This window comes from Apodemus sylvaticus, chromosome 1, assembly GCF_947179515.1.
Source record: "Apodemus sylvaticus chromosome 1, mApoSyl1.1, whole genome shotgun sequence".
In the NCBI taxonomy this organism is placed as follows: Eukaryota; Metazoa; Chordata; class Mammalia; order Rodentia; family Muridae; genus Apodemus; species Apodemus sylvaticus.
Window position 1 is genome coordinate 121,384,155 of NC_067472.1, and position 27,678 is coordinate 121,411,832.

At 35.9% G+C, this 27,678-nt stretch overlaps 1 protein-coding gene across 1 annotated transcript; it reads right to left on the reverse strand.

Moving 5' to 3' along the window:
• Window positions 1-309: 309 nt before the first annotated feature.
• On the reverse strand, window positions 310-27,297 carry LOC127681510 (vomeronasal type-2 receptor 116-like). Its single transcript, XM_052177838.1, has 6 exons — window positions 27,092-27,297; window positions 21,918-22,197; window positions 20,731-21,534; window positions 15,923-16,150; window positions 15,364-15,487; window positions 310-1,229 (listed from the first exon to the last, which is right to left on the reverse strand). Exons 1-6 carry the CDS (start codon window positions 27,295-27,297, stop codon window positions 310-312), a joined length of 2,562 nt encoding a protein of 853 aa, XP_052033798.1.
• Window positions 27,298-27,678: the final 381 nt, after the last annotated feature.

Consider the following 27,678-nt stretch of genomic DNA (forward strand, 5'->3'; position numbering starts at 1 on the left):
GTATATACAATCCACATTTTAATAATTTTTCTAGGAATCTAATGATAACACACAATTGCTACTGGACAATAAGTATCAAATGAAATAGCATGTACACACAAGTAACAATTTTCAGATTTAAGACTATTCAATGAAAAAAGCCTGATTATTTGGTATGAACCAATAGTCTGCTGTCCAAATCATATGTAACATCTTCCTTATACCATGTGTGTTCTACATTTTAATGGGAGAAATCCACATAATTATATAATACATAGTATGCAGTGGGGTGATAATTGAGATACATTTGGTGTACTAAAAAAATTGTATTCAATTAACATTTATCTCTTTAGCATGTATTTTCCTAAACTCATTAAAAGAATTTATTTGTGGTTGCAACAATATAATGTAGAACTTTGGCAAAAATATGCAAAGAAGCATCCCTGCACTGGAGGATAAGATACAGAAGACTTCCACAGCAACCATAGCCTTGCCCTTAAAGCTGTGGTAGACAGGGAGGAAGGTGATCCAGACACTGCAGAACACCAGCATGCTGAATGTCAGGAGCTTGGCTTCATTGAATGTGTCAGGTAGATTCCTGGCCAGAAAAGCTACAAAGAAACTTGCTAGTGCAAGAGAGCCCATGTATCCCAGGACACAGTAGAATGCAATCACTGAACCTTTGTTGCAAAAAATGATGATGTGTCCATGTTCCACGTGTAGATCAGCATCAACAAATGGAGGAGAAGTTCCCAGCCAGATTCCACAGAGAATCATTTGGATTAGGGTGCATATGGGAATGATGTAATTAGGTGCTCCTGAAAGCAGCAGCCACCTCAGTCTTCTGCCTGGAACAGTAATCTTAAATGCTAGTACTACAGTAATTGTCTTGGCTAAGACAGTTGAGGCAGCCACAGTGAACACAATGGCAAATGTGATCTGCTGCAGGATGCAGGTAGCCATACTCAGATGACCAATATAGAACAAGGAACAGATAAAACAAAATATGAGAGAGACGAGTAAGACATAGCTGAGAGTTTCATTATTGGCCTTGACTATGGGAGTGTCTCGGTGTTTCAAGAAGACACAGAGTACAACAGCAGTAAGAGCAGAGAAGCATAGAGCCAAGCCAGCCAGAGCAATTCCTAAAGGTTCTTCATAATCCAGAAATGTCACAAGTTTCTTGAGGCATTTGGTTTGATCTGTGTTGGCATACTCATCCTCTGGACACTTCACACATTGATCCATGTCTAGTATAGGAAGGGAAAGATTATTTTTTCTAGGATAATCACAAGATAAACTAACCCTAATTAAGCTTACATCTTGTGTAAGATTCAAACTAAAATATGGATGCATTATAAGATGTTATCTTAATTTCCAATTTTATCTGTCCACAGTCCTATGCCTTAAGTTGATCATTCAAAGAATCACACAATTTCCACCTATAATTGTGTATATTATACAAAAGAAGAACTTAGACAGAGATGTGTCTGAAAAAAGGGTGGTCATACACATAGTCTCAAGCACACATTTTAACATATATACTCTACCACACCATGTCTTAGAAAAGAACTCACAGCCAACATTTTACTAAACCATTATAATCCCAAACTCTTTTCTACAAATTTGTTCTTTCACATGCAAGTATTCAGTCTTTCACAATCATTATGGAAAATTACCTTTGAATCACACATCATTTGAGAAATTAATATTCAATAATCATTTAGAATTTGGTAGTTAAGTCCAATGAATACGACACAAACATATATACCTAGAATGCTTGATGTGTGACAAAGAAGCCAAAATATACAGTGGAAAAAATAAATCATCTTTAATAAGTGGTACTGGGCTAATTGCTGGTCTCTATATAAGGAATTAAAATCAAACTTTATTCATCATCTTGCCCATAGTTCAATCCCAAGTAAAACAAGTACCACAAACTAACACCAGACAAACTGAATTTAATAGAATAGAAAGTGGGAAATTGCCTTAAACACATTGGCCCAGGGAGAATTTCCTGAACCGAGTACATCAATGGCTCAGACCCTAATGCTAAGAATTGATAAATGGGATCTTATAAAGTTGTAAAGCTTTTGTAAAGCAAAGGATACAAGCAATAGGAAAAAACAGACAGGCTACTGATTGTGAAAATGTCTTTATTAACCCTACGACTGACAGAGGGCTAATGTCCCAAATATATAAAGAAATCAAGAAGCTAAACTCCAAAGAACCAAATAACCAAATTTTAAAACGGGGTCCAGAGCAGAGCAAACATTTCCCAACACAATAATCTTGAATGGTTTAAAAGCACTAACAGAAATGTTCAAAGTCCTTAGTCATCAGGGAAATGGAAATAAAAATGACCCTGAGATTCTACCTCACACTAATCAGAATGGTTAACATCAAAACCTCAAATGACAACAAATGCTGCCAAGAATGTGGAGAAAGAAACACACCTTGATTGCTGGTGAGATTGCAAACTGGTGCAACCACTGTGGAAATCTATCTGATGATTCCTCAGAAAATTAGAAAAAAATTCTACCTGAAGATCAAACTAAACCACTCTTGGACATTTACACAAAATATACCACACGCATTCTGCAGGGACATGTGCTCTGCAATGTTCAGAGCAGCCTTATTTGTAATAACCAGAAGCTGGAAACAACCCAGATGTCCCTCATAGAATGAATACAGAAAATGTGGTTAATTTAAACAAACAAATGCTATTTGTCTCTTAAGAAAGAGGACACCATGAATTTTGCCGACACATGGATCAAACTAGAACATATCATCCTGAGTAGGTAGGTCAGACTCAAAAGAGTATGCCTGATATGTACCTCAATGATAAGTGGATATTATACAAAATATAAAGACTACCTAGAAAACAACCTACAGGCCTTAAGAAGTTCAACAAGCAGAAAAGACCAAGTAAAGATATATCAATTAAACTTAGAAGGTAGAACAAAATAATCACAGCAGGTAGAGGGAAGGCATAGTGGTATAGAAGAGGGAGATCAAAAGGGGGAAACAGGAATAGATATAGGGGTTCAGTAGAGAAACACACATGACCAATAGAATGAACAGAAAATAGCAGTTTGGGAGTGTGAAAGGTAGATAATCCTCTAGAAAGTACTAAAGACCTGAAATGTTAGAAGACTCATGGGTGGTAACCTTACTAAAAATGCCCAACATTCGGGAGAGGGAACTCAAAGAGCATACCTTCAGTAGATAGGCAGGGCCTCAAATATAGGGACATGGTTACTGACCCACAGTCAAAATTTGTGAACTAATTTTTTTTGCTGTATAAAAGAACTGGAAGGACATTAATTGAGAAGAGACTGAAGGACAGCCAAACTTGGGAGTCATTTTATGGGAGAAGGGGTCACCATGGGCTGACAACATTATTGATGATGTAATGTACTTATAGACTGGAACCTGGATTGTCTGTCCTCTTAGAGGACTTATTATCAGCTGACAGAGCCAAAGACAGTTATATTCACAAGACTGTTGGACTGAAGTCAGGAACACCTATATTTGAATTAGGGGAAGGACTGAAGAAGCTGAAAGGGAGTATGACCCCATAGGAAGAAAAACAGGATAAATTTTCCGAGATTCCAAGAAGCTACCAGAGACCAAGCTACCAACCAGCAGCATACACAGTCTTGTTTGAGGCCTTGATCAAAAGGGGAATTATCTAGCAGGCATGGTGGAAAAGGAATGGAGTGAGGATCATGAACAATGGAACTGGGGAAACAATAACAACAACAAAATAATCAAGTATTATAAAAAATGTATTTTCAACATTGTATTGAATTCCTTGGAAAACAAAAACATACCCACAGCCTTTATACATTTAATACGCCATAACCAGCATAAGACCTGGGTAGCTGCCTCCACTTCCTGGTGTTAGAATCAATTTTCATGTCTAAAACCCTGAAATATTACACATCACTAACTACATTTCGTCCATGCTGCTCAGTAGACATGGGAGTAAGTCAAAGAATCAATCTGGAAAGAGTCTAGATGTACCTCAACGAGGAATGGATACAGAAAATGTGGTATATTTACTATATGGAATACTATTTCATTTGCTTTATTAATATTTTTAATTAGACAACTTTAATAAGACAGACACATTCACACAACTGTTGGATTGAAGTCCGGAACACCTATGTTTGAATTAGGGGAAGGACTGAAGATGCTTAAAGGGAATGTGACCCCTTAAATTAAAATTTCATTAGCTGAATATTCTTTTTTTTTATTTTTGAGACAGGGTTTCTCTGTGTAGCCCTGGCTGTCCTAGAACTCACTCTGTAGACCAGATTGGCCTCAAACTCAGAAATGTGCCTGCCTCTGCCTCCCAAGTGTGGTGATTAAAGGTGTTCACCACCACCACCTAGTTAGACCCCAGAAAAGCAAATAACCATGTTAAAAATGGGGTACAGAGCTAATCAAAAAATTTTACCTGAAGAACTTCAGATTGCTGAGAAACATCTTAAAAAATGTTCAACATCCTTAGTCATCAAGAGAATGCAAATCAAAACAACCCTGAGATTTCACCTCACACCAGTCAGAATAGCTAAAATCAAAAACTCAGGAGACAGCAGGTGTTGTCCAGAATGTGGAGAAAGAGGAATAATCCTCTACTGCTGGTGGAGTAGCAAGCTGGTACAACTACTCTGGAAATCAGTCTGGCGATTCCTCAGAAAACTTGGTAGATCACTTCTGGAGGACCCTGCTATACCACTCCTGGGCATATACCCAGAGGATTCCCCAGCATGTAATAAGGATGCATGCTCCACTATGTTCATAGCAGCCCTATTTATAAAAGCCAGAAGCTGGAAAACACCCAGATGTCCCTCAACAAATGAGTGGATACAAAATATTGTGGTATATATACACAATGGGGTACTATTCAGGCATTAGAAACAAAGAATTCATGAAATTCTTAGATAAATGGATGGAGCTGGAGAATATCATCCTAAGTGAGGTAACCCATGGTATGCACTCAGTGATAAGTGGATATTAACCTAGCACCTTGGAATACTCAAGACATAATCCACATATAAAATGATGTCCAAGAAGAATAGAGGAGTGGCCCCTGGTTCTGGAAAGGCTCAATTCAGCAGTGTAGGGCAATACTAGAACAGGGAAGTGGGAAGGGGTGTGTGGAGGAAACAGGGGAAGGGAAGAGGGCATATGGGACTTTCAGGGAGTGGGGAGTCATGAAAGGGAAAATCATTTGAAATGTAAATAAAAATATATCAAATAAAAAAATTTAATTAGCTGTCGGTCCAGTTATTAAAAACAATGAATTCATGAAATTCGTAGGCAAATGGGTGGAACTGGAAAATATCATCCTAAGTGAGGTAACCCAATCTTTAAACAACACACATGGTATGCATAAGTGAATATTAGCCCAGAAGCTTGGAATACCCAAGACACAATTCACATATCAAATAATGCCTAAAAAGAAGAAAGAACAAAGTGTGGATACTCTGGTCCTTCTTAGAATGGGGAACAAAATATTTCCAGAAAGAGATACAGAGAAAATGTGTGCAGCAAAGTCTGAGGGAAAGGCCATCCACCTAGTGATCCATCCCCTATACACTTCTAAAACCCAGACACTATTATCAATGCCCACAAGTACTTGCTGACTGTAGCAGGATATAGCTGTCACCTGGGAGGCTCTGCTAGTGCATGTCAAATACAGAGTGGGCACTCTCAGCCAGCCATTCAACTGAGCACAGGGTTTCCAATGGGTAAGCTAGAGAAAGGACCTTAGAAATTGAGGGGGTTTGCAGTGCCATAGGACAAACAAAGATATGAGCCACCCAGTACTCCTAGTGCTCGCAGGGACAAAAACAACAACCAGATAGTACACATGCTGTTACCCATGTCTCCAGGAACATAGGCAGCAGAGAATGACCCTGTTGGACATCAAAGAAAGATCAGGCCCTGGTCCTGGAAAGGCTCAGTACAGCACGGTAGGGGAATACAAGGACAGGGAAGCAGGCGAGGTTTCGTTGGGGAACAGGGGTAGAAGGGATAGCTTATGGGACTTCCCTGGGGGTGGTGGGGAACCAGGACAGGGAAAACAATTTGGTAATTTGAAATGTAAATAAAGAATATATCAAATAAAAAATAAAAAATATTAATAAAGGAATAACAATCACAAAAAAGCCTGAATTCCATGAAATTCTATAATCTATCTGTAATTGGTGACTTTTGAAATAGATACATGTTACTAATGTTAAATGAAGACGAGTGAAGGGTTTAAATACTCCTACAATTCCTAACTTAATAGAAGTTGTCAGTAAATGCTTCCCAAGAATATAAAGCCCAGTCTCAGATGGTTTTAGCACAGAAATCTACCAGATTTCATTGTATAGTAAATACCAATGTTCGTTGATGTATTCCATAAAGTTGAAATAAAAGAAATACTGCCACAGGGGAATATTTCCTGAACAGAGCATCAATGGCTTATGTGTTAAAATCAAGAATCCACAAATGGTACCTCATAAAATTGCAGAGACTCTGTAAGTGAAGAACACTGTCAAATCAAAAACCAACATTTTGGGGAAAGAATTTTACCAATCCTATATCCAATAGAGGGATAATATTTAATATATACAAAGAACTCAAAACTTTCTCTTCAGACAAACAAAAACCCTATTTTAGAAATGGAGAACAGAGCTAAACAGAGAATTCCCAACTGAGGAAACTGGAATGGCTAAGAAGCGCCTAAATATATGTTTAACATTTTAAGTCATTACATCAAAATGCAAATCCAAACAACTCTGAAATTACACATCACACCAGTCAGAATGGCTAAGATCAAATCCTCAGGTGGCACCAGATGCTTGTAAGAATGTGGAGAAAAAGGAATTGATGGTGGTATTTCAAGCTGCTACAACCACTTTGAAAATCAGTCTGATGTTTCCTCAAAATTGCACTACCTGAAGACCCAGCTATACTACTCCTTGGTATATACCCCGAAGATTCACCAACATGTGATAAGGACACAATCTTCACTATATTCATAGCAGCATTATTTGTAATATCCAGAAGCTTTCTTAAATGTCCCTCATCAGAGGAGTGGATACAGAAAATGTGGTTAATTTATGAATTGGAATACTATTCAGATATTAAAAACAATGACTTCATGAAATTTGCAGGAAAACAGATTTAACTTTAACTCACTCCCTGAGTGAGGCAACTCAGTTACAAAAGAAAACAATGAGAGTAACTCAGTGATAAGTGGATATTAGACTAAAATCTCAAGAATAGCCATGATAAAATTCATAGATCATGTAAAGCTCAATAAGTAGGAAGACCAATGTGTGGGTGCTTCAGTGCTTCACTGCTTCATAGATGGGGGACCAAAATATTCGCAGGAGGAATTGTAGAGGTAAAGTATGGAGCAGAAACAAGAGGAAAGGCCATCCAAAGACAGCACCACATAGGGATACATTCCACATACAGATGCCAAACTTGGATGCTATTGAAGATATCAGGAATTGCTTGCTGACAGGATACTGAGAGACTATGCCAGAGCCTGGCATATACAAAGGCATAAGCTAACAGCTAACCATTGCTGGGAGTGTGGGGTGCCTGATGAAGGAGAAAGAAATGGGACTGAATTAGCTGAGAGGGTTTGCAGCTCCATAGGGGGAACAACAGTATCAATTAGCCATAATCCATGGAGCTTCTTGGGACTAGACCACCAACCAAAGAACACACATGGAGGGACCCATGTTTCTTGCCAAATATAGAGAAAAAAGTGGCCTTTTTGGGCATAAGTAGGAGGAGCAGCCCTTTGGCCTTAGAGGGCTCAACGTCCCAGTATAAGGGAACTCAAGGGCAGGAAGGCAGGAGTGGTTTGTTGCTTGGGGCTGCACTCTCATAGAGGCAAGGGCAATGGGATAGGTTAGATGTTCCATGAGGAGATGCCTAGAAAGTGGATAACATTTGAAATGTAAATAAAGAAAAAGAAAAAAAAAGAAAATACCCAATAAAAAAGCAAAGAAAAAAATTAAACTGCCTAATTATTTTTATGAGGTCATAATAACCTGTTTAACTAAACTACATAAAAACTCATCAAGCAAAAAGAAATTCAGACCAATTTCTTATATGATCATTGATGAAAAAATTCTAAAGACCCTGATGAGAGAACTGTCCTGCATGTCTCCCTGTCTTAGCAACTTGGTACTTGAATTTTTAGCTAGATCAATATGACTATAGAAGATGAAGATGATACAAATTCGAATGGAGTCAGTTATAGTATGTCTATTCACAAATGATATGATAGTATATATTAGTGACTCCAGAAATTCCAATGTAGATGTAGTGCAGCTGAAAAACACCTTCAACAAAGTAGCTAGATAAAAAAAAAAAAACCTCAAAATATCATAGTAGTCCCATTTTAAATAAACCTTAAATAGGGTGAGAAAGAAATTATGGAAACAATGCAATCTATGATACCAACACAATGACTTTAGTTATTGAACAAGGAATGGTATAGCTGGTATGTGCTAGTATCCTTATTCTACAAGCTATGAAAACATAAACTTAGACATTAAACTATCCATTAATTCCTTCACCTAAAATCTGTCCAAGTTGTAAGATGTTCTGGTGCAACAGTAGCTTATAACTTGTTGAAGGACCAAGCAATGGCTGATTTAAGTTGACATCCACTCCACAAGAAGGATTTGATGCCCAACTCTACTTGGATGGTCATAACTTGAAGAATGAATATTCATGAGAACTAGCAAAGCCCAAAAAGTACTTAATATTTCTTTTTAAAAGTTAAGGAATGGCCGATGCTCTGCTCTACTAGATGTCAGCAGACAGTGAGCCCAAATGTGAATTGTTTGAGATCACAGACTTCACCACAACCTCATAGTGGGAAAGGTTTATATCAAAACTTTTAGAAGTCTTAAATGACTGGAAACTGGTTGGACATTCTCTGGGAAAACCACTGGACAGGGATGCTGGTTTCTTTCTTCACCTGGAGCTAAACCTGTGCCACAGTGATCCTTAACCAAATAGTGCCAGGTGAAAGCTGGTCATCCCTGTGTGCAGACACACATACGAGCACAGGTAAGGCCACCACTTTTGGTCAGAAGCACCTGCCCAGAACCTTCAAGACACAGAAACTCAGGAGCAGAGTAGGACTGTATCCTTCCATATTCTGTCTGTACCTGAAGTTGATCCTCTACAGAAGCACTCTGTACCTAAATACCATCTGGAGAGAACTGATTTTCTAGGAGTGTTGACTCATCTGTGAACTCATGTATAACCACTATTTCTGTTCAAATTCTGTGCCCATGAGGGACATACCCTGAGACATTAGAACAAATGAACCAAGAAACAGCCATGGGACAGGATTCTTCTGGTTTCTATCTATACCCCAGAGCTGACCCTGTACTATAGCTCCCCATACTAAATTCCTCCCAGATCAAACTGGTCTCCCAGGAGTTCTGACACACAGGCTTGCAGGAAGAACAAGCCACTGTCAGAGACAGGAAGACCAGCTAATACCAGAGATATCCAGATTGTGAGGGGCAAAGAAAAGAGCATAAGCAACAGCAACCAAGGCTACGTGGCATCATCAGAATCTAATTCTCCCACCACAGTGAACCCTGGATACCTCAACACACCAGAAAAGCAAGACTCTGATTTAAAATCACATCTCATAATGATCACAAAGGACTTTAAGAAAAACGTAAGTAATTCCCTTAAAGAAATAAAGGAGACCACAGGTAAACTGCTTGAAGCCATTAAAGAGGAAAGCCAATAACCCCCTAAAGAATTACAGGAAAGCACAACCAAGAGGTGAAGGAATTGAATAAAACCATCTAGGATCTAAAAATAGAGAAAGAAAAAACAAAAAACCACAAAGAGAGACAACCATGGAGAGAGAAAATCTAGGAAAGAGATTAGGAGTTATAGATACAAAACCCACAAACAGAATAGAAGAGATGGAAGAGAGAAACTCTGATGCAGAAGATACCATAGAAACCATTAATACAACAATCAAAGAAATTACAAAATACAAAATGTCCCTACCCCAATACATCCAGGAAATCCAGTATAAAATGAGAAGTCCAAACCCAAGGATAATAGGTATAGAAGAGAGTAAAGATTCCCAACTAAAAAAGGCAGTCAATATCTTAAACAAAATTACAAAAGAAATCTTGTCTAACCCAAGGAAAGAGATGACTATAAACACACAAGAGGCCTACAGAACTTCAAATGGATGGGACCAGAAAATAAATTCCCCCTTTCACATAGTAGTCAAAAAATCAAATGAACAAATCAAAGAAAGAATATTAAAAGCAGTAGGGAAAAATTCCAAGTAAGAGGAATCCCATCAAAATTACACCATCCTTCTCACCAGAGTCTATGAAAGCCAGATAAACCTGGGAAGATATCATATACACCCTAAGAGATCAAAATTGCCAGCACAGTCTACTATACCTTGAAAAAGCCTCAATTATAATAGATAGAAAAACTAAGATATATGATGACCAAAACTAATTTATGTCTTTCCATAAATCCAAGGCTACAAATGATAATAGATGGGAAAACTCCAACACCAGGAGGGAAGCTATTCCCTAGAAAAAGCAAGAAAGTAATCTTTCAACAAACCCAAAAGAAGATACTCAAAGAAACATAAAAATGACAGTAAAAATAACAGTAAACAACAATCACCACTCCTTAATATCTTTTAGCATCAATGGAATCAATTCCCCAGTTAAAAGAGATAGGATAACAGACTGGATACATAAACAAGACCCATTTTTTTTCTGCATACAGAAAATGCATCTCAATGTCAAAGAAAGTAACTTCAACAGAGTAAAGTGCAGGAGAACAACTTTTCAATCAAATGGTACCAAGAAACAAGCTGGAGTAGCCATTCTAATATTGAATAAAAGCAACTTTCAAGCAAAAGTTATCAAATAGGATAAGGAAGAACATTTCATAATCATCAAAGGAAAAATCTACTAAGATGAACTCTCAGTTCTGGACATCTATGCTCCAAATGCCAGGGCACCCACATTCATAAATAAACTTTACTAAAGCTCACACAATAATATTGGGAGACTTCAACAACCCACTCCCATCAAAGGACTGATCATTGAAACAGAAACTAAAGAGAAAAACAGTGAAACTAATAGAAGCTAAAGACCAAATGGGTATGTATAGAATATTTCATCCTAAAACAGAAGAATATGCCTTCTCATCACCTCATGGTACCTTTTCCAAAATTCACCATATAATACATCACAAACAGGCCTCAACAGATACAAGAAAATTGCAATGATACCATGCATCCTATCAGATCACCATGTACTAGGGTTGATCTTCAATAGCAACTAAAACAACAGAAAGCCCACATATACATGAAAGCTGAACAATGCCATAATCAATGATAACTTGGTTGAGGAAGAAATGAAGAAATTAAAGACTTTTTACAATTTAATGAAAATGAAGGCACAACATACCCAAACTTGTAGGACAGAATGAAAACAGTGCTTAGTGGAAAAATCAGTTTTGAGTGCCTCCAAAAAGAAATTAGAAAGTACATACACTATTACCTCAAGGACACATGTGAAAGCTCTAGAACAAAAAGAAGCATATACATCCAAGAGGAGTAGATAACAGGATATTATCAACCTCAGTGATGAAATCAACATAAAAATCTATACAACAATTCAACCAAAACCCAGACATGGTATTTGAGAATATCAACAAGATAGATATAGCTTTAGCCAGACTAAGCAGAGGGCACAGAGACAATATCCAAATTAACAAAATCATAAATGAAAAGGGAGATGTAACAAGAGAAGGAGGAAATTCAAAAAATCATCAAATACTACTACAAAAGCCTATGTTCAGCAAAACTGAAAATTCTGAATGAGATGGACAATTTCCTAAACCGATACCAAACACCACAGTTAAATATGGATCAAATAAACGATCTAAGCATTCCCATAACCCTTAAAGATATAGAAGCAGTTATTAAAAGTCTCACAAGCACAAAAAAACAGGACCCGATGGTTTTAGTGCAGAACTCTATGAGACCTCACAGAAGACCTAATACCAATGCTATTCAAATTATTTCACAAAATATAAACAGAAGGACCTCTATCCCATTTGTTCTGTGAAGCCACATTTATGAGTATTCTCTCTTAGAGATGGAATGCATTATATCTAATTAGGAACTTGTTACAATTTCCTTTTGTAGCGAATATCATTAGATATTTTTTACATCTTTCTTTTTCTTTATTAGATATACTCTTTATTTACATTTCAAATTATTTCCCCTTTCCTGGATACTCTCCTCTCCAAAAGTCTCATAAGTCCTCTTTTCTCTTCCTGTTCCCCAAAAATCCCCTCCTGCTTCCCTGTCCTGTATTCCCCTACACAGCTGCATTGAGCCTTTCCTGGCCCAGGGGCCTCTACTTTCTTCTGGAAGTAGTGTCTGGGTTATATCATGAAATTTGGTTAATATTTTAGTGTAATATTTTAAATATGTACCTCATCTTCATAATCCTCACATGTAAACCATTTGCATACATATAAAAGCTGGCCTGCTTCTTAAACTTTCTGTTATTTGCTTGGCTATTTTTAAGCCTTGCAACTGAAATTAATTTTATTTTTTATCTTCTTACTGCACTCCTCCTTAGAAAATTATTTTCAAAGCTTTTATTAAAGTTTTTAAATACTGCTAAATGTTAATACTGGTACCTATTTAATTATGATATCTCTGTGCAAACAATATATGAATCTTAATACAAAAGATATTATCCAGAGTTCTATTTATTGGTCTCCAAACTCACATGTGCAAAGACAGCTATTGAAAATCCAAACTTATAAATATACTATTGATCCACTATAGAAAAATTCAAAAACACATACTTCTAAAACATGATATAACAACAAGTAGACTTCTGAGCACAGAGGTGAGACCTCCACCTCTCTCTCTGGAGGGGACCAGCTAGGAGCACACAGGGCCTAAGATCAATGGAGCAGCTTTGATGGAAGTCTTCTGCACCAGGAAGCCGGGAGACTCCACAACTTTCTGTGCATAGCCCACCAAGAATGAGTGATCTCTCAGCAGTGCTTTCACTTAAAAAGGAAATAAAAAAATCCCTTAAAGAAATACAGGAGATCATGGGTTAATAGGCAGAAGCCCTTAAAAAAGAAACACAAAAATCCCTTAAAGAATTACAAAAAAACACAAACAATCAAGTGAAGGAATTGAACAAAACTATCCAGGATCTAAAAGTGGGAGTAGAAACAATAAAGAAATCACAAAGTGAGACATCTCTAGAGATAGAATACCTTGGAAAGAATTCAGGAGTCATAGATGCAAGCATCAACAACAGAATACAAGAGATAGAAGAAAGAACCTTAGGTGCAGAAGATACCATAGAAAACATTGACTCAATCAAAGAAAATGCAAAATGCATAAAGTTGATAACACAGAACGTCCAGGAACTCCAGGACATAAAGAGAAGACCAAACCTAAGGATTATAGGTATAGACAATAAAGTCCCAGTAAATGTCTTCAACAAAATTGTAGAAGAAAAATTCTCTAACCTACCGAAAGAGATATCAATGAACATATAAGAAGCCTTTAGAACTCATAACAGACTGTACCAGAATAGAAACTCCTCCCGGCACATAATAATCAAAGCAGAAAAAATCCACTGAACAAAGAAAGAATATTAAAAGCAGTAAGGTAAAAAGGGCAAGAAACTTATAAAGGTATACCTATCAAAATCACACCAGACTTTTCACTAGAGGCAATGAAAGCTAGAAGATCCTGGGTAGACATCATACAGACCCTAAGAAAACACAAATGCCAATCCAGTCCACTATACTCAGCAAAACTCTCAATCATCATAGATGGAGAAAGATATTCCATGATAAAACCAAATTTACACATCTGTCCACAAATCCAGCCCTATAAAGGATAATTGATGGAAAATGCCAACACAGGAGGGAACCTATACGATAGAAAAAGCAAGAAAGTAATCTTCCAACAAACCCAAAAGAATATACTTACGCAAACATAAATATAACATCAAAAATAACAGGAAGCAACAATTACTATTCCCTAATAACTCTTAAGAACAATGGACTCATCTCCCCAATAAAAAGACATAGACTAACAAATTATTTCTCTTGTAAATCTTCAATTTTATCAGAAAATGTTTGTAATTCCCCTTTTAATTAATTAAGTAATTTTTATGTCTACCATTTTATCTGCATTATTTTTCATGATAATCTTCAATTTTAATATCTTTCTGTATACTTTATCAGAAATATTTTCAATGTAATTATTTGATTTTATCACAAATGTTTCTAATTCGACCTTCAATTAATTTAGAAAGAGTTTTTATATGTCCCATTTTTTATGTAAAATTTTCCATGAAATAGTCAATTTTAATGTGTTTATCTATTTAATTCTTGAACTTTACCAGAAATATTTTCCATGTAAATCTTCAATGTTATCTGAAAATGTTTATAATTGTGCCTTTAATCAATTTCGAATTACCTTTATGCCTATCATTTTATCTGTTTAATTACCATAATAATCTTTAATTTTAACATGTTTTTCTATATATTTCTTCAATTTTATCAGAAATATTTTCTATGTAAGTCTTCAAGTTTATCATGTGTGTATCAAATGTGTGTAATTCCACTTTCAATCAACTTAGGAATACTTTTATACCTACCATTATTATATCTATTCAAAATGTTCCATGATAAGCTTCAATTCTAACATGTTTTTCTACATTTTTCTACAATTTTATCAGAAATATTTTCCACAAAAATCTTCAATTCTATCATGTTTTTATCCAATATTTCAATTAATTTAGGAATGTTTTACAGCTCTACCACTTTACTCTTTAATTTTCCATGAATATTGTCAATTATAAAGTGTTTATCTGAAATATTTTCCATGTAAATCTTTAATTTTATCATAAAATGTTTTTACTTCATTTATTTCCCTTTTCAATAAACAAAAAAAGTTTTAAAATTCAACATGTAACATCTAGTGACTGTTCTAAAACTCAGTGAATTCTGAAAAACAAAAGTGCATAGCATCAATGACTTTAATATATTTGAAATATATAATTATAAAAATGCATTAATATTTAGTATTCTGAATAAATAGTTATTATTGTTTTTGGAATTATGAGAGAAAACTGAAGTCCAATAAGTAAGTAATTATTTCAAATCACAGAGCCACTCATGTTAATTTTTGAATTTTATTTGTCATTTACTTTCCATAATGACTTTCGAGAACTAGGTGCATATGTGAGATAAAATCAATTTTATTACTTTGAGAAAATATACCCTTACCTGTCATGTTAGAAATTTCATTTTCTGGGCAGGTGTAACAATCAAAACAACAGATAGCTTTTCCTTCATTAAAATATTTTCTGAGTCCTGGACTGCAAGGCATATTACATACAGAGGGTAGCATCTGAAAAAAATAAGATACATGATATAAAAGACAGTTTGACATATGTGTTAAAAGCTGCAGTGATTCACAAAAGAAAGCCACTGAAAAATATCTTACTCACATGTATCATATTTTAAAGAAAAATCATATTCTTTTGGTTTTTATAGATAAAACTTTTAGGAAGATATGATGATTTTTATATTGTGAAACATTCATGACAGAATAAGAGAGATAGAAATGGACAGAAATAGAAGAGATAGAGATGGAGAGAGAGACAGACAGACAGAGAGAGAGAGAGAGAGAGAGAGAGAGAGAGAGAGAGAGAGAGAATGAATAAATAGTGGATTTCAATATGTAAAGAAATGTTAATTTTTTTATTTTATGACAAAACAAAAGAAGACAAGATTATAGGTAATTTTTCAGTATTTAAAGCACTAAAAATTACAACCAAATTACCTCCTTGAGGTTTGTAGCCCACTCAATCATTTCATTAGACATAAAAAGTTGCTGTCCATTTGGAAAGTGACCAGAAAACCTTCCTATTTTTATTTTAAGACTATATTGTTTTAGAATATCCATGATATAGAAAATGTCATACTCTGTATCCAATTTTCTATTCTGATGCATGTTTACCAGGTCTCCAGCAGGATTTACAAATTGTATGGTCTTCAGAAAAGAGAACACCTAAAACACATTTGACATTTTACTTTCAACTATACAGACACATTACAACAGAAATTATAAAGTTTGGAATATCATTCATATCCATTGAATACTCATTAAATAGTGGTTTATCAGAAGTATCCAGTAGCAAAAAAAAGAAGATTTATTGTTATACATGTAAAGTTTTTTCCCTGTTCTGCACAAATACTGTTTTCTCACTGGATTTGATGCTGTAACATATGTCCACATGAAATTTATTATTTGAGAGTAGTAATAAATTATCCATTTTTTCTGTCAGCTGTCTTATTTGCTCATAAGAATGCTAAATATGCAACAGTTCGAAATACTGTGAAAGTGCTTGAAACTATTTCAGATTTATTCTTTACATTACTTGGAAAATTTTGATCATAAACCCAGTAGCCAGCAAGGAGGTGGCAGAATGCACAGGTGAGACCAGTCCTACAGATTGGAGGATACTGTCAGGAAGCCTCTGGAAAGAGCCTTCAGGTTTCAGCCTCTGAGTCAGGAACACCCCCGGCCACTGTGCACCATCTCCAAGCAGTGCAGGAAGCCAGCTATACACCTAGCAGCCAGCACAGAGGAGAGAGCCAGCAAAGCCTGCATCCAGAGTTGATCGAGGCCACAGAGCTACATACCCAAATACAACTGCAAGAAAGTGGATCTCTGCCACCATCTTTGCTCCTACGAATGTGTAACAGATTGGTAGGCAGGGTTCACCAGAGTAGAGGCTTGCTTGGGACACACCCCAGCAGTTCTCCATTTGCATCCAGCAACTTGGCAGCACCATAGCAATCTGTGCCAGGGGAAAGCAGATCACCCAGGGTTGCTGAGATAGGCCTTCAGGCACACAGGAGGGGGAAGCTCCAGCCAATGACAGCAGGCCCAATTAAAACCAGAGATAACAAGATGGTAAAAGGCAAACAGAGGAACGTTGCTAATGGAAATCAAGGCAATATGGCACCATCCTAACCCAATTTTTCCACAACAGCAAGTCCTGGCTACCTCAGCAGACCAGAAAAACAAGATTTGGATTTAAAATCAGAGGTCATGATGCTAATGGAGGGCATCATGATGATCTTCAAGAAGGACATAAATAACTCCCTTAAAGAAATACAGAAGAACACAAGTAAACAGGGAGAAGCCCTTAAAGAACTAATGGAAAACACAACAAAATAGATGAAGGAATTAAACAAAACCATCCAGGATCTAAAGATGGAGATAAAAACAATAATGAAATCACAAAGCAAGACAACTCAAGACATAGAAAACCTAGGAAAGAAGTCAGGAGTCATGGATCCAAGCATCAACAACAGAATTCAAGATATAGAATGGAGAATCTCAGATGCAGAAGATACCATAGAAAGCACTGATACAATAGTCAAAGAAAATGAAAAATGCAAAAATCTCCTCACCCAAAATATCCAGGAAATCCAAGACAAAATGAGAAGACCAATCCTAAGGACTATAGGTATAGAAGAGAGGGAAGATTTCCAACTTAAAGGGCCAGTAAATGTTTTCATCAAAATTATAGAAGAAAACTTTCCTAACCTAAAGAAAGAGATGCCCATAAACATTCAAGAAGCCTACAGAACACGAAATAGATTTGACCAGAATAGAAATTCATCCTGTCACATAAAAATTAAAACACCAAAATGTATTAAACAAAGAAAGAATATTAAAAGAATTAAGGGGAAAAGGTCAAGTAACATCTAAAGTCAGACCTGTCAGAAATATCTCGGTTCCTCACCAGAGACTATGAAAGCCAGTAGAACCTGGGCAGATGTCATGTAAACCCTAAGGGAACAGAAATGCCAACCAAAACTGCTATATTCAGCAAATCTCTCAATTACCATAAACGGAGAAACCAAGCTTTTTCATGTCAAAAACAAATTTACACAGTATCTTTCCACAAATCCAGCACTTCAAAGGAATTAAGGAAAACACTAACAAAAGGAGGGAAACTACACACAAGAAAAAGCAAGAAAGTAATCTCCTTTCAACAAACCCAAAAGAAGATAAACACACAAACATAAAAATTACAGGAATTCAAGGCCCATACCTAAACATAGTAAAAGAAATAAAGAGCAAACCAGTAGCCAACATCAAACTAAATGGAGAGAATCTTGAAGCAGTCCCACTAAATTCAGGGACTAGACAAGGCTGCCTCCTCTCTCCATATTTATTCAATATAGTACTTGAAGTTCTAGCCAGAGCAATTAGACAACAAAAGGAAGTAAAAGGATGCAAATTGGAAAGGAAGAATTCAAATTATCACCATTTGCAGATGATGTGACAGTATACTTAAGCAACCCAAAAACTTCACCAGAGTAAACCTACAGCTGATAAACAATTTCAGCAAAGTGGCTGGATATAAAATTAACTCAAGCAAATCAGTAGCCTTCCTATACTCAAAGGATAAACAGGCTGAGAAAGAAATTAGGGAAATGACACCCCTCACAATAGCCACAGACAAAATAAAGTATCTTGGTGTGACTCTAACCAAACAAGTGAAAGACCTGTATGACAGGAACTACAAGTGTTTGAAGAAAGGAATCGAAAAAGACCTCAGAATGTGGAAATATCTTCCATGCTCTTGGATTGGCAGCATTAATAGAGTAAAAATGGCCATCTTGCCAAAAGCAATCTACAGATTCAATGCAATCACCATCAAAATCCCGACTCAATTCTTCATAGAATTGGAAAGAACATTCTCAAATTCATCTGGAATAACAATAACCCAAGATAGCTATTCTTAACAGCAAAAGACCTTCAGGGGGAATTAGTATCCCAGACCGCAAGCAGTACTACAGAGCAATAGTGTTAAAAAACAGCATGGTATTGGTACAATGACATGAAGGTAGATCAATGGAATAGGAATGAAGACCCAGAAATGAACCCACACACCTATGGTCACTTGATCTTTGACAAAGGAGCTGAAACCATCTAGTGGAAAAAAAGATAGCCTTTTCAACAAATGGTGCTGGCTCAACTGGAGGTCAGCATGCAGAAGAAAGCGAATTGATCCATTCTTATCTCATTATACTAAGCTCAACTCCAAGTGGATCAAGGACCTCCACATAAAAGCAGACACACTGACACTAATAGAAAAGATACATGGGCAGAACCTTGAGGACATGGACACAGGAGAAAAGTTCTTAAACCTAACACCAATAGCTTATGCTCTAAGATCGAGAATTGACAAATGGGACCTCATATTTACAAAGTTTCTGTAAGGCAAGAGACATTGTCAAAAGGACAAAATGGCAACCAACAAACTGGGAAAAGATCTTTACCAAGGCTACATTTGACAAAGGGCTTATATCCAATATATCCAAAGAACTCAAGAAGGTAGACTCCAGAAAGCCAAATAACCCCTCCCCCAAATGAGGTACATAGCTAAATAAAGAAATTTCACCTGAGGAATATCAAATGATTGAGACGCACCTAAAGAAATGTTCAACATTCTTAGTTGAACATCAGATAAATGCAAATCAAAACAACCCTGAGATTTCACCTTCACACCAGTCAGAATGGCTGAGATAAAAAACTCAGGAGAAAACAGGCACTGGCAAGGAAGTGGAGAAAGAAACACTCCTCCACTGCTGGTGGGGATGCAAGCTACCATTTGTTACTACCACTCTGGAAATCATTGTAGATGTTCCTCAGAAAATTGGGAATGATGCTTCCAGAGGAGCCTGCTATAGCACTCCTGGGCATATACCCAGAGGATTCCCCAGCATGTAATAAGGATACAAGCTCCACTATGTTCATAGCAGCCCTATTTATAATAGCCAGAAGCTGGAAAGAGCCCAAATGTCCCTCAACAGCAGAATGGATACAAAAATACTGTATATATACACAATGGAATACTATTCAGTCTTTAGAAACAATGAATTCATGAAATTCTTAGACAAATGGATGGAACTGTTGACTATTATCCTAAGTGAGGTAACACAGTCTCAAAAGAGCAGTCATAGTATGCATTCACTGATAAGCGGATATTTGCCTAGAAGCTTGGAATACCCAAGACACAATTCACATATCAAATGATGCCCAATAAGGAAGGAGGGGCTCCTCATCACAGAAAGGCTCAGTGCAGCAGTGTAGGAGATACCAAGACAGGGAAGTGATAAGAGTGGATTGGGGAACAAGGAGAGGAAGAGGGCTTATGGTACTTTCTGGGAGGGGGGATCCAGGAAAGGGTAAATAATTTGAATTGTAAATAATGAATATATCAGATTTATAAAAAAGAAAATTTTGATAAAGTAAAAGACAAGTTATTTTCTTAATTTCATTTATTAATTTCATGTGAAAATTCAAATGATAAAGTAATGAGGTGTATGTATGATTGAAATATTGCGCAAAATATCATGAGAAAACTTATGAAATGCTGATTTCAGGTCCAATGCTAGTTTTCTCATTAATTATGAAAGTAACATGATTTGCCTCTTATGCAGTGACAGATTACAGAAAGACATGCATTTAGGATAAATTTTACTTATTTACATGGATTTTGAATTAAAGATTTCATCTATGAATGCTATCACTATATTTATGCCCTATAGTCTAAGATTCATTACCTTCCATGAGATATAATCCAGAACCTTCCCATCATTCTCTGAGTATGTGTCTACATGTTGAAGAACAATCTCATGAAGTGAGTGGGCCACAGCATACACAGAATTGTATAAGTTGTAACATGTCTCACTCATAGACATACCAAGTGATGGCACAGAAAACCATTTAAATAGGGTTTTGATTGGACAATTCTTCAGAGTTGTACAATTAGGGGGTGGCAAAGAACACTTAAAGTAAGTCCACCACAGTTTGGCAAAAGAAATGTCATTACTGTAGTTAGATGGGTGCACTGTCTGCATAAATTGTTTAAAGCCAAACATCTCAGACTGCTGATGTGAAAAAATAAGAGTCCCATGCAAGGAATTAAGCATGAAATCTCCTATCATTGTGATCATATCAAATTGTGACACACTGACCCAGAGTCTCTGAAGGTTTTCAAATTTCCATAGCATGAAACTCAATTGTATAGGAGATTCCTTATCCCCATAGACGATCACAGCTTGTGCTGATGACATTATAATTTGGTGATAATATTTGGAAGCCATTTTAATGTATAATGTGTTATCATATGTGATAATAGTGACGAAGGATAAGCAGACAGTGTTTTTTTCCATTATTGCTCTTAATTCAGAAAGGAATTGAATTCCATGATCATCATCTGTAATGATAACTCCTATCCAGTTCCATCTGAAATGAACTGCTAGGGACACCATGGCTAGTGATAGAGATGTGTCCTTGGGAGTCATCTGGTAGAGATGAGGAAACTGTTCCTGATCACTTAGGAAATGAAAATAACCACAATAAATCTGAAAGATATTGACCATAAGTATCACTATGAAGTAGATGAAATGCATAGTGTTCATTTTAACATCTACATGTGGTAGAGCTCATGCTAAAAGTATGGGAATATGTGGATACTTCATTTTTTTATTAAAATAGTATCCAAATTCTTTTGAATTGCTATACAAGTAGCGATAAAGTAAGTCATCTAGTAAATCATTTCAAACTATTATGTCTCTCCCACCAGTTTGCCATAAAATTGTGTTTGCTAAAGGAAGTATCTAACTTTCATCTTTGATTGATCAGAATAGATAGAAATGAATTCTCTGCCTTTTAGTTAATCTTGACACTCAGAAACTCAGACTGTGGAAAGATAATATTTCATTAAATATAACCCTTGGTGACTTACCTCTGGAGTTCTGGAGAAGTACAGGATTGGTCCAAATTTGTAAGATGTAATCCATAGTGGTCCCGTAAGTACAATTAAATATCTTCTCTGATTTTTACAGTAATAATTAGGAACAATTTCCTTTCTTTTCAAAGATAAACCTCCTTTCACATGATCCAGCATTAAGTTACATTCAATCTTAACTTGTAGGGAAATGTTGGGTAATATATGAATGTTCCTATTGATTTCTTCAATGGCAAAATAAACAGAGGAAATTAAGAGGATGGTCTTAGGTGTCACCCTGAAAACAGAGCAGTTTTGAAACCAGTCATGGTGGATATGGGTTCTAATTATGGTAATCTTAAATACAGCTTATTGTGGCTTAAGCATAGAATACTTGGATATTTGTGACCCATTGATAAAGCTATCCAGTATATATATATATATATTTCAAAATTCTTTCAAATTTCCATAGCATGAAACTCAATTGTATATATTATTATATATATATGTAATAGGATGTATGACCTCTAAAATAATTTAACAGTTTTAAAGTTGTATTTTTAAGTAGATGAATTGAGGTTTACTACTTCTTTTGAACTCTTCTTTTTAATCCATCTTGCCAAAAGCTACAGATTCAACGCAATCCCCATCAAAATACCAACCCAGTTTTTCATAGAGTTAGAAAGATCAATTCTCAAATTCATCTGGAATAACAAAAACCCAGGATAGCTAAAACTGTTCTCAACAGCAAAAGAACTTTTGGGGGAATCAGTATCCCAGACCACAGACATTACTACAGAGCAATAGTGTTAAAAATTGCATGATATTGGTACAATGACAGGCAAGTGTACCAATGGAATAGGATTCAAGACCAGGAATGAACACACACACCAATGGTCATTTGATCTTTGACAAAGGAGCTGAAAACATCCAGTGGAGAAAAGATAGCCTTTTCAACAAATGGTGCAAGTTCAGTTGGATGTCGGCATGCAGAAGAATGTGAATTGATCCATTCTTATCTCCTTGTACTGAGCTCAACTCCAAGTGGATAAAGGACCTCCATATAAAATCTGACATACTGAAATTAATAGAAATGCAACTGGGGAAGACCCTTGAGGACACAGGGGAAAATGTTCCTGAACAGAACACCAATAGCTTATGTATGCTCTAAGATCTAGAATTGACAAATGGGACCTCATAAAATTACAAAGTAAGGCAAAGGACACTGTCAAAAGGACAAAACAGCAACCAACAAATTAGGAAAGGATCTTCACCAACCCTAAAGCTGACAGAAGGCTAATATCCAATATATACAAAAATTCAAGAAGTTACACCCCAGAGAAGCAAATAACCCTATTAAAAAATGGGGTACATAGCTAAACAAAGAATTTTTACCTGAAGAACTTTGGATGGCTGAGAAGCACCCTAAGAAATGTTGAACATCATTGGTCATTAGGAAAATGGAAATCCAAAGAACCCTGGGATTTCACCTCACATCAGTCAGAATGGCTAAGGTTAAAAACTCAGGATGCAGCAGGTGTTGGCAAGGATGTGGAGAAAGAGGAACAATCATCCACTGCTGGTGGGGCTGTAAGATGGTACAACCACTTTGGAAATCAGCCTGGTGGTTCCTCAGAAACCTGGACATGACACTTCCATAGGACCCTGCTATACATCTCCTGGGCATATACCTAGAGGATTCCCTGGTATGCAATAAGGACACATGCTCCAGTATGATCATAGCAGCCTTATTTATAATAGCCAGAATGTGGAAAGAACCCAGATGTCCCTCAATAGAGGAATGGATACATAAAATGTGGTATATTTACACAGTTGAATACTAGTCAGCAATTAAAAACAATGGAGCAGACCTAATTCTTATTAATACTATAGGAGGAATAATTTTAAAGGCAGAGTCCACCTCCAGTAAAAAGACAAGGAATCATGTGGAGGGCAGGGGTTGCTATATCACAGTAAAAAAACTCTGAACTAACATTTTTCCTGTCTAAAAACACTCCTGGGATAGAAATGGAGAAGTACTTAGGGAAAGGAGGTCCAGTGACCAGCATAACTTGGGATTCATGTTAAGAGTTTTAAGGTCTGACCCTATTACTAATGCTATGTTATGGTTATAGACAAGAGCCTAGCATGACCCCTCTCCATGAGGCCCAACAATCAGCTGACTGAGACAGATGCAGATACTTACACCCAACCAATAGACCGAAGTCTGGGACCACTGTGGATGTGCTAGAGAATGGCTGGTAGAAACTAAGAATGAGGGTAACCCCTTAGAAAGACAAGCAGTCTCAACTAACGTAGACCCCTTAGATTTCTCAGACACTGAACCAAGAAGGAGGCAGCATGCACTATCAGTTCCAAGTCCCCTGACACATATTCAGCACAGGATTGCCTGGTCTTGCCTAAGTGAGAGAAGCTGCACCTATCCCTGGAAAGATCTGAGGCTCAGAGAATGGAAAATCCTGCCAGGATGTGACGGAATAGGGGATGGTGACATCTTCTTGAAGAAGAGGGAGGTGAAATGGGATGAGGAATTATCTTATGACTGACCAAGAGAAAGATAAAAACTGAAATGTAAAAAAAATATTAAAAAGAATTTTTAAAAGAAGAAAATAATAGAACACATGAAAAAAAAGAAACCATATCTTTGTAATTTAAAAGAAATACATTAAAAGTAAAAAGAAAAAAAGGACTCCTTAAAACAGTTCAAGGACAAGTCCAATGAAACACTAGCATCAAAGAGGAATTCAACAGAAAATTCCACACTTAGGGGCAAGTTTGAACTGAGAGTAAAGATATGTATAGTTTTGTCTAAGAGTTTATATTAGAAAATGCCTTGTGGAAAATCTCACATCTCAAAATTCATGGATAACATTGATTAGTCTTGAAAGGTTGAAAGTAAAATAAAAAAAAACTTGGGTGCATAGGCAAGGGACTTTGTATAAAGAATTAATTGAGAAAAAAGATCAAAATAATCAAAGTATAATGGATAATTCTCAGAAAATTAATAAAAATATGCTCCTATTAATCAGATTCAAAGTGGAAAGGTTTTGGATATAAATGTAAACTGAAGGAATATTTGGTATCTTTGTTTCCAGATCAGTTGACATCCATAGCTTGATGAAACAGTTAAAAACAAATAGGGAAAGGCAGGATTCCAATCCCAGTGATGCACAAAACAATAACTTGATCTTCCTCTTGAAGGCAGTATGTCAAACACTGTCAAGATTAAAACCAATAATGTACTGTATAAGGACATTTGAATATCCTTTATATGTAATGTACAACAAAGTTTAAAAATTAGGGAAAGTAAATAAATACAGTGATGGCTTTTTCTTTTTTATTTTCTACCAAAAAAACCTCCAAGTTAGGGACAAAAACAGAAACTACATGATAAATACAATTGCTTAGCAACAGAGAAATTCAGAACATGTCTGTCACTTAGACATCAAGTATTTGTAATTTAGATTTGAAAATGACTAATTTCAATAATATTTGCACTTTCAATACTGTAATATTTTGGACCTCGACATAAAACCAGATAAATTAAATCTAATAGAAGAGAAAGTGGGAAAGAGCCTCAAATACATCTTCACAGGGGTCAATTTCCTGAACGGAAGAACAATTGTTCAGGCACTAAGATCAACTATTGACAAAGGACATAGTCAATAGGATGAAATAGTAAACTACAGATGGTGAAAAGATCTTTACCAACCTTACGTCTGAAAGAGAGCTAATATCTAGTATATACAAAGAACTCAACAAGTTAGAATCCAAACAACAAAAAATATCCTATACAGAGCTAAACAAAAAATTCTCAACTGAGGAATCTCAAATGGCCAAGAAGACCTAAAGAATTGTTCAACATCCTCAGTCATCAGAGAAATGCAAATCAAAATGACCCTGAGATTCTGCCTCATACCAGTAACCATGTAGGTAGATTAATTATTGAATATTTTGCTTCTAAAAATTCTCTTGCTTTATCAACTGAGAAAAATATACTGTTTTAGAAACAAGTTTGTTACATAATTTATAAACCTTTATAGAAACTTAGATACAACAATACTATTTGAAAAGAACATTCATGAATGTGATGAAAATAAAAATTATAATGACTACATAATAACATTTTACAACTCAGTATGTATTCATGAGTCAGTGTCTACATTAACAATTTACTTTTGTTAAAAATTGAAATATAGGATTCTATATAGGAAATATATATCTTTCAATTTTCTCTATTACTCATAACTAAGGATAAATTTAAACATTCTTTATATTTTTTATTCTGTAACATTCTACAACACATAAATATGAAAACACATATATTGCAATTTTCATGAAATCTAATTTTCAGAATGTTGGACATAATATGAATAATAATGAATTAAAAGCACCTTCTCTTTGCCATCTAAACCTAGGCTTGCCTGCAATGAATGAATCTAGGTTATGGGAGCAATAACATATTTATTTTTGAAGAATTTCTTTTTCAAAACACTCAACTTCTGAATTCTTTCTCATCTATATCAGTTTATTGGGACTACTGGATCATCTTCTCAATGCTACATTTTACCACAAGTAGATAATTTTTACTAAGAAATAATCAGTTTCCATATATCAACCTATAGTTCTACTGTAATGTCCCATTTCATCTGAGGTTTCTGTGACTTCAGCTGCCTTTCAAATTATGACATTCATATTATATATATCTTTTCATTATATTTAACAAAATGTCAGGCCAGCTATATTGATGTTTGATGTCCAGGCATTAGGTACCCAGGCCGATGGAAGAAACATTAGCTAACCAATAAAAGATCGCTTTCTGGTAGGCTTTACGAAATAAACCAAAATCAGTGTTTTTATTACTTTTCTCAAGAGCATCACATGTAATATCAAGATGGAAATTGTCATATTAATGTCATAGTAATGTCATAGTAAGGTCAATAGTGGGATTCATTCAGTCAGCATCAAACTGGATTGTGATTCAAAAATAACAATAGGCAAACTATACCATAAAGCCACCATGATTAGGAAAATGACCAGCCATAAGCATAAAATAAATTTTAGTTGTATCCTAGAGCAATACAGCCAAAAGGCACATAGGATCCTATCTATCACTCAGCATCTCTGCAATGCTTTATGTGTATTTATGCATAAGTGAAAGATGCACTTACTGCTTGTCAAGATTATCACTGTAGTAATCATTCTTCACATAACCATGCTTTGTATAAATGGAAAATAAACAATCAGCCTCTTTATCTCCAAGATAATTTTCTTTGTCTTTTATTCTCCAAAAGAATGTGGGGTCACTCAAACGGCAAAAAGCAAAGGAAAGTTTGAGAACCAGGAAGACAACAATCAAAGAGAACATTTTTACCATGTCATCAGTATAGGTGCCTAAGTAAAATGCAACATGAGGTGTCAGGAAGGCAGAATTTCATATTTCTAATTTCCATGAACACATCCAGTTGTCACTTTTTATTGATGTAGCTACTGTTAAAGTACATATATAATTCTCACAGCATTTTATTTTCAGTTTACTCTTTGTCTCTGGAGGTTTCTGAAGCACTCTCTGGCCTGGGGCTCTGCATCTGAGATCCTATGCCCAGATGAAAAATAGGCAAATTTTGGTCATGATTATCTTTCTCTGTATCCCTTATGATTGTATTTATATAAGCAGACATAAACATTCAGGACACAATTCCTTTTGGGAATATTTTCTTACAAGTCTAGGTCATCAATCCAGCTTTCTGAAATCATT

Bases quoted from the DNA above. Each gene is read 5' to 3' on its own strand.
- LOC127681510 (XM_052177838.1), bottom strand. From the start codon at position 27,297: ATGGTAAAAATGTTCTCTTTGATTGTTGTCTTCCTGGTTCTCAAACTT. The intron at 21,535-21,917 runs GTAAGTCACCAA...AATATCTTTCAG, and splicing joins ACTTCTCCAGAACTCCAGAG to ATTTATTGTGGTTATTTTCA. The intron at 15,488-15,922 runs GTAATTTGGTTG...TATTTTTTTCAG, and splicing joins GGGCTACAAACCTCAAGGAG to ATGCTACCCTCTGTATGTAA.